The sequence below is a fragment of the Lolium rigidum genome, chromosome 5, assembly GCF_022539505.1.
Source record: "Lolium rigidum isolate FL_2022 chromosome 5, APGP_CSIRO_Lrig_0.1, whole genome shotgun sequence".
In the NCBI taxonomy this organism is placed as follows: Eukaryota; Viridiplantae; Streptophyta; class Magnoliopsida; order Poales; family Poaceae; genus Lolium; species Lolium rigidum.
The window spans coordinates 15095290-15103593 of record NC_061512.1 but is presented as its reverse complement, the minus strand read 5'-3'; the positions used below and the strand labels follow the sequence as shown (position 1 = coordinate 15103593).

Sequence of the window (8304 nt, the reverse complement as noted above, 5' to 3'; positions counted from 1 at the left end):
TAGTTTTTTGGAAAAAACCGGGCGAAAACCTACAGCAACATGGCAGAGCCCATACCCGCAACCACCCATACGCCGCCGTGAGGGGCACAACCAGCAACCCTGGCTACCCACAAAAGCTACAAAAACGCGAAGCTCAAGTCGGCATATGCCAAACAGATGGCTCATCGAGAAGAAACTGGCGGCTCCGATTCTGAAGACGAGCCCTGGAGAGGAGATGCGCGAGTCTTGCGTCGAATAGGGCCTTCACGACCAGACTGCCCCTCGTAGGTCACCGTACACTACCCAAAGTCAGCTTCGACTTCACATAATGGGAGACCAACACGAAGACATTCGGACACGCCGTAACGGAGCCGACTAACACGGACTCGCCTCTACCAAACCTTGCTCGTCGCCATTGTCGTTGCCTCACAAAGCCTCCACTCGGAACCCCACATCTCCGGTTAACCTCATGCCAACCTAGACGTTTGGTCGACGACCTTGCTGCCCACACATCACAAGGATCGCCACCCAAAGCCAAGTAGTGCCACGGCCCAGCTTCATAGGACCGCAACAACTGCAAAGGAGACCGATGCTACTTTATAAACTAACCCTTCTAGTGTCCAAAAATATGGTTGTCTACCAGAGAGCTTGATACTCACCAACAAGTGTGTGCTAGAGCCTAGATGGCACTTTAGGAAACTCAAATAAATATTTATTTTTCATGATCTAAAAAAGGAAGGCATCACATATTGCACTTGTGGCATCCAATCTAGAAGTGTGAGGAAGACTGGGGAGTACTAGCTTCTAGTGAACTGAAGTACTAGCTCCAAAATGTATGTAATTTCAGAATTTGTACCGGTCGTTCATTTCTAATTTTGATCATGTATGAAGAAAAAAGTTACTGCCGGTATCAAAATGTCTGGCCTGGCCCACTTGCCAGCGACTATCCCAAATTATCTGTTCCCTCTTTCCTTTTCCTCTCTCTCTCCCCGACTCGTGCGCCTCTCGATTCCCGCCGCCTCCGGCTGGCCTGCGCCGTGGCGAATCCCAGACAGCCAATACCTCCAACCACGGACGCCCTCCCAGCTTTACCGGCGCCACCCTTATGATCTCGCCGCTTGGAGCCGCGCGGGAGGTCGCGGTTGCGGGTGCCGCCGTCGGTGGCCGCGCGTGGCCGGGAGGATGGTCGTCGGCCACTCGCCGCCGAATCTTGGAGCCGCGCTGGGATCCGCCTCCGCAAACGCAGTAGGAGCTGGGGGCGCCGCCCCGCCATGCCGCCATCCGCTTTCTTCTTAGAAGGTAGTTCGAGCCGCGGCAAGTTACCTGAACTTTTTTGCTGTTCTTCTTCTCCGTGTGCTTATTTTCTCTTCTGTTAGCTGACAATGCAATTTGTTCTCTTATACCCTAGATACTACTAAGTACGTCCTTTCCAAAATATACGCATTTTGAGAAAGCTAATTTAGCTTGCTGAAAAAGGCTTATATTTCGGAACAGAGTAATACTACTTAGAGTAATACTACTTTTTACCATATGATCCGCCTTTACATTGAGAACTTGGTTTCTCTCGTCCGAATAGAACCTCTAGGGCTTTGTTTAGATGTATATATTCAAAGCGTGGAGAACATATCTAGTGATACCACACCTTATTTGATACCATGATACCACTCTTCAAAATTTAAATTTTAACCGTCAAAAACTTCAAAACAAAAATATTAGGTGTTCACAAGATGTGTGTCTACATGCCCTGTAACTTTCATAACCAAATTCAAGATACCCTAAGAGAAACAAAAATGAGAAATCAAGCATGACTAGTGTCACATAAAGACAAAAACTCAAAATGCCACTATTCACATAACATTTGTCTTTTTTTGTTTCTCTTGGTGTATTTTAAATTTGGATGTGAAAAATATAGAGAACGTAAACACATATCTTGTCAACAGCCACACAGTTGTTTCGAATTTTTTTGACACTTACAATTAAATTTTATGAAGTGCTATCGTGGTATCATGTGAGGTGTGATATCACTAGATATTTTCCCGGAATTTGGTGCAGAGACATCAAGGTTAATTTGTGACATGGGTGACATGCTCATGGACTTGTACTGCCGCTGGTGTCCTCCATCACTCATGATATTTTTGAACGTTGGCAGATAGAGCAATAGAGGCACCGTTTTTCCACGTGATAATGTCTGGAGTCTGGACTAGATCTGGGAAGACTTGCAAAGTTGCAATGGTCAGGCAGGGCTGTCGACCACTCCACCTGTAGATATAAAGGTGGTGGGAGAGCAATAATTCACACTCGTCTCAATCATTGGTGCCTTGGTGGTCTGTTCCACCCTCGGTCACTCCATCTTCAGAGTTTCAGAAGACACAGTCGGCTTCTCTCCATTGGCCAGCCTTCTCATCTCGCCCAAGTCTAGGTCACTGCCGGCACATCTGTGACGGCGCGGCAGCTTCCAACGCCAATCGTCTTTGAGCAGGTGCAGCAGGTATGTACAAATCGACTAGATGTCTTTCCCTTTTAGCTTGTGTAAAGTGTACTGATCTTTGTTCATTGATTGATCTGCCTCCAGAATCCTCCAAATGCCAATTGGTAATTTTGCAATTCGTAGAAGGGGGGCCTGATCTGCTGGATCTGCCAAATCCCACCTCTCCAGCATTCTTCTGCAAGATCCAAGTCTCTAACACCACCTGTGTACGTGAACCTCTTTGGTCTCTAGCATTCTTCTGCAACGACAAAATAGTGTAGATACTATTTTCTTTCTTTTTTCCTTTGCGGGAACTATTATAGCTCTTTTGTACCTCGACTAACTGCAAGTACACATTCCTATTGCTGCGTGCAGCTTCTCAACACATTCATCAGCAGGACGAGGATGGCCACGGCTATCAGCGCGGCAGTGTGGGCATTGGGCAAGGCGCTGGCTCCCGTTACTGATGACCTGCTCAAGAATTGGGCAGCCAGTGACAGTCTTGGCCCCAACATCAGCGCCCTCAAGACGGAGCTGCTGCGTGCGCAAGGGATACTATACACCGCGCATGACAGGGTCATCGCCAACCCTGCGCTCAAGGAGCTGCTGCACATGCTGCGGCAGCTGGCGGACAAGGCGGAAGATGTGCTTGACGAACTGGACTACTTCCGCATCCAGGATGAGCTCGACAGCACCTACCATGCAGCCGATAAGCATGCCGGGGGTTGCATGTGTGGCCTCGCTCTCCATGCGCGGCACACTGCCCGAGCCGTTGCCAGTAAATTCAACTTCTCCTCAGCTGGCATCTTGCGCACACCAAAACTGAAGTTCGATCGTGTGGAGATGTCTAAACGGATGGCAGACATTGTACATCAGCTGGATCCCATATGTGTTAAGGTGAAGGAAATCCTTGATCTAGAGCTCCGCAAAGTCCAGCCTACCCAAGGCATCAGACCCAAAACAACCCCAGCAATAATAGAGCCAGAGATATTCGGGAGGAATGTTGAGAAAAAGAACGTAGTGGATGGCATCACCCATGGAAAATATTGCGCCGATGGACTTACCGTGCTTCAAATTGTTGGCCCAGGGGGTATTGGGAAGACGACTTTCACACAACACATATATCAAGAAGTGAAGAGCTCGTTTGATGTTATGATTTGGATATGTGTATCTCTCAATTTCGATGCGAACAGGTTGGCACAAGAGATTCTGAGACAGACCCCTAAAGTAAATGGTGAAAAGGAAAATGCCATTGAGGAAGAGCTTATCGAAGAAAGATTAAAACATAAGAGATTCTTGCTGGTCTTGGATGATGTGTGGACATATGAGGAAGATGAGTGGAAGAAACTGTTAGCTCCCTTTAGAAAAGGAGAGGCAAGAGGTAATATGGTTATTGTCACGACTCGAATCCCAGAGGAAGCTACAGTTGGAAAAATAGTTGACTATTCGATAGAATTGAACCGCTTAGGAACTGAAGATTTTATGCACTTATTTGAAGCATACGTATTTGGTCACCAACAGCCATGGAAAGACCATCCTGAATTACTTGATGTTGGGAAAGAAATAGTGGCCAAACTGAAGGGTTTTCCTCTTGCAGCAAAAACCGTAGGTAGACTACTAAGAAATCAGCTTACATTGGATAATTGGACAAGAGTTCTAGAAAGCAAAGAATGGGAGTTACAAACCAGCAACCATGATATTATGCCAGCTCTAAAGCTTAGCTATGATTATCTTCCTTTCCATCTACAGCAGTGTTTTTTCTATGGTGCTTTGTTTCCTGAAGACTATGAGTTTGGTAGCAACGAGTTGGTTCACTTATGGACAGGGCTGGATATTTTAGACTCTTCTGATCAGAGGAAAAGACTTGAAGATGTTGGACTGTGCTATTTAAATGACTTGGTTAATCGTGGATTCTTTAAGAAGAATGTAAAAGTAGATGGCAGTGCTCATTATATTATGCATGACCTACTTCATGAGCTGGCAGTGAAGGTTTCATCGTCAGAGTGTCTTAGCATATCTAGTTCTAATGTGAGATATGTACAATCTTCCCCATCTGTACGTCACTTGTCTATCATTATAGATGAGAGAGATGTCAATGATAGAATGGCCTTTGAAGAATTAAAAAGGGACTTGAGTACATTGGAAGAGAAATTGAAAGTTGAAGACCTACAAACTGTGATGTTATTTGGAAAACACCATGGATGCTTTGCCAAGACTTTTGGTGATTTATTTGCAGAAGCAAAAGCCCTTCGTGTTATTCTGTTGTCTAAGCCACTTTATGGATACATTGTGGAGGATGTGTTTTGCAACTTTCCAAGACTTGTTCATCTTCGCTACCTAAGGATAATACCTTTCGCAAGTGTAACTCTAACCAGCAATATGTCAAGGTTTTATCACCTGAGGGTTCTTGATGTTCAAGAATACAATGTTCATGTTGATCTTCCAAGAGATGTGAGCAAACTTACAAAGTTGAACCATTATCTTGTTCATGAGAGGAACTTTGAACATAGAACTTCTGATACGGGAAAACTGGAATTATTACGGGACTTGAGAAGCTTTATGGTAAAAAAGGAAAATATAGGTTTTGAAATGAGACAGATTGGTCGTTTGGCGGAGTTTGGTGTGTCACTAAGGATTCATAGCATTGAGAATACTGAACGACAGGAAGAAGTGAATGAAGCACGACTGATACACAAAACCCACATACAGAAGCTAATGTTAGAATGGGGTATTGGTCGGACTAATAAGGATCCTGCAAAAGAAGATCATGTTCTTGAAAGCCTTCAGCCACATAGCAATCTTGTAGAGCTACACATTGGAGGACATGGAGGTGCTACCTGCCCTTCATGGTTAGGTTCGAACCTCTCAGTTAAAGTATTGGAATATCTTTGTCTGGTTGATGTAGCTTGGAACAATTTTCCACCTCTAGGAGAGTTGTTGTTTGTTAGTGAACTTGGTGAAGAGCATCCCAGTGGTATCCATAGCCAGAGCTTTCAAAATTTGAAAAAGATAGAATTGGTTAACATATCAAGGTTGAAAAAATGGGTTGGAATTAGCACTTGTCGTTTGGTCTCTCTCCTAGAAGTAATCATTGTTAAACAATGCTCTGAACTGGTGGAGCTGCCATATTCAGGTTGGCAATCAGCACAAGAGGCATGCGTGACTTGGTTTCCTAGATTACGGAAGCTCGAGATTATGGACTGCCCAAAGCTGTTGGCATTGCCTCCTGTTCCTTGGACTCTTGGTCCATGCTCTGCTAAGATTGCAGGGGTAGGATCAGATTTCAAGGAGTTGACTTACTCAAAGAATTGCAAATCAGAATCGAGTTTGGAAGTTGTTGGGAAGGAGGGTGGTCATGATAGCACGTTCTGGAATATATTGGCATTCTCTAATCTAGCTGATCTATCAAAGCTAGAAATGCAGAATTGCCCTCCGCTGCCACTGGATCACCTCCAAAAGCTAACGCCTATTAAGTGGCTCAAAATAAGTTGTTCCAGCAATGTCTTGTCACAGACTGATGTTGAGAGTCCTGCCATATACCAGTTACGAATTGATACCCTGGAGATTTTTCAGAGTAGTGCTAGTGAGAAGGAACTGGCACAGCTGCTCTCGTATCTCCCATATCTGAGCAAGTTAGAAATATACAGTTGTAAGAAGATAACAAGGGTTGGTGTGCTGGAGCAGCAGAAAACAGCTCATAAAATGGGCTTTGGACGAACTGGACCGCAGCAGCAAGAGACAAGAGGAGAGGAGGAGATAGCAACAGTAGCAGCAGGAGGAGAAGCACTTGTGCTCTTGCCTCCCCAGCTGCAGGAATTGAGTATCCGCTATTGCCCACAGTTGACCCTACTCTCCAGTTCGCTCAACGATGGTGGACAAGGAGGAGGAGGGCTCCAAGGCCTCCTCTCCCTCCGCAAGTTGTTTATAACTGGTTGCCCCAAGTTCCTCTCCTCTTATTCGTTCTCTTGTTTTCGTTTCCCTACCTCTCTACAAATCCTATATCTCGACGACATCGAGGGCATTGTGACGCTGGAGCCCCTCTCAGATCTCACATGTCTCACGAATTTGCAGATATATAACTGTGGGGATTTAAGAGGCGAGGGTGTGTGGGCTATTGCACAGTGCCGTCTCGCAGTTTTAGAAATCTGGAAAACCCCCAAATTCTTTGCCAGTTCTGAACCCCAAAATTTTCCCCGTTCCTGCAAAATTGAGAACATAATCACAGATGACCACACAGGTTTCCTTGCTGCGCCCATCTGCAGCCTCTTATCCTCCTACCTCACCAAATTAATCTTGTGTACAGATCGAAATAATAAGTTGGAGCGCTTCAGTAAGGAGCAAGAGGATGCCCTTCAGCTCCTCTCCTCCCTCCAGGAGCTCAGGTTTAAATTCTTCTGCAAGCTGCAGTGCCTCCCAGCGGGGCTACACAGAATTTCCAGACTCAAGACATTACAGATTGCAAACTGTCAAGCCTTCCGGTCGCTGCCCAAGGATGGCCTTCCATGTTCTCTACAATATTTAGATATCGGTGGCTGTCCTGCCCTGAAATCTCTACCCAAGGAAGGCCTCCCAAGTTCTCTGCAAGATTTACAGATTTCGAATTGTCCTGCCCTGAAATCGCTGCCCAAGGAAGGCCTCCCAAGTTCTCTGCAAAGTCTACGGATTTGGTACTGTCCTGCCCTGAAATCGCTGCCCGAGGACAGCCTCCCAAGTTCACTGCGAAAGATTGATTTCCGGCTTGGCAACAGCGAGGAGCTAATGTGGCAGTGCCGCAGGCTAAAAGGAACCATTCCTATAATCGAAGGCTAATCCAAGGTAACAATCTCATGATATCTAATCATATTCTGTACACGACCAATTCACGTTTTTGTGCAGTAATGGCATGATCTTTTTAGAAAAAAACATGGTAATGGTAGGTCGGTTGGCTCATGAACCCCGTAGGCCTTTTCGAGTTTCATCGCAGTTACTGTTGTTTCACTTGAATAAGCCACTTTTTAATCTACCGTGCAGGGCTCTTCTTCGGTTTGTATATTTGGCTAGACTCATACTACAAATCATATCTGCATCCAAGTGCAGTTTGAGTTTGCTGTTCAACCATGAAGACCTCAGTTTGTGTCTTCCATCGTGTACATAATCTTGGTTAGTATTTGCATAACCATCCAACTCTGATGGTTTCATACACTATTTAGAAATTTAATCCACGCGTATTTTTCTCTGCTAGCTAGATCTGTACTGTTCATATATTTGAGTAGTTCTAGATCGTGAGCACTGGAGTTCGAGCAAGGGCGAGAGCCACTATTAACAGATACAATGTTGCTCATTTTGTTTCTTTCACGTTAGTATGTTCTATCAATGATCTCGTAAGGATTGGTCCCAAGTATTGGTCTCAAATCTACATTGAAATTAGAAGGTTGTTCGTGTAACCTGCTATTGATATATGTGTGCTTCCCAACTGAACACATTGTTCATTGCTGTTAATTATCAGTATCAGGATCCCATTGTAACCTGCTATGTAACTATTGACTATTAATTATCAGTATCTGTTCATTGCTGAACACATTGTTTTTTGTGATTCCATCACATCCTATTGTGTCCTTGGTGCAGGAACATGCACTGACGTTGTTCTCTGCTGGTATAAATGTTATCAAGTCTGTTTTGCTGGAGGCCACCTTTTGCTTTCATATATGAAGTATTCCACATGAATCGAATTCTCCCAAAGATTTCTCTATTGATGGAAGATTTCTTACCAAGTTTTTCAAGTTTCTACCATTTGATAGTAGATGCAAATTTGTCCCAATTGCACTAATGCGCTTCAGCTGGGGTGCTGTATGCATACCTTTATGCTCGCATGCTGCTCA

General features: G+C 44.8%; 1 protein-coding gene across 1 annotated transcript; it reads left to right on the top strand.

Moving 5' to 3' along the window:
* Positions 1–2827: 2827 nt before the first annotated feature.
* Positions 2828–7256, top strand: LOC124654342 (disease resistance protein RGA2-like). The gene is made up of 2 exons (XM_047193352.1): positions 2828–6457; positions 6527–7256. Exons 1-2 carry the CDS (start codon positions 2852–2854, stop codon positions 7253–7255), a joined length of 4335 nt encoding a protein of 1444 aa, XP_047049308.1. The 5' UTR covers positions 2828–2851; the 3' UTR covers position 7256.
* Positions 7257–8304: the final 1048 nt, after the last annotated feature.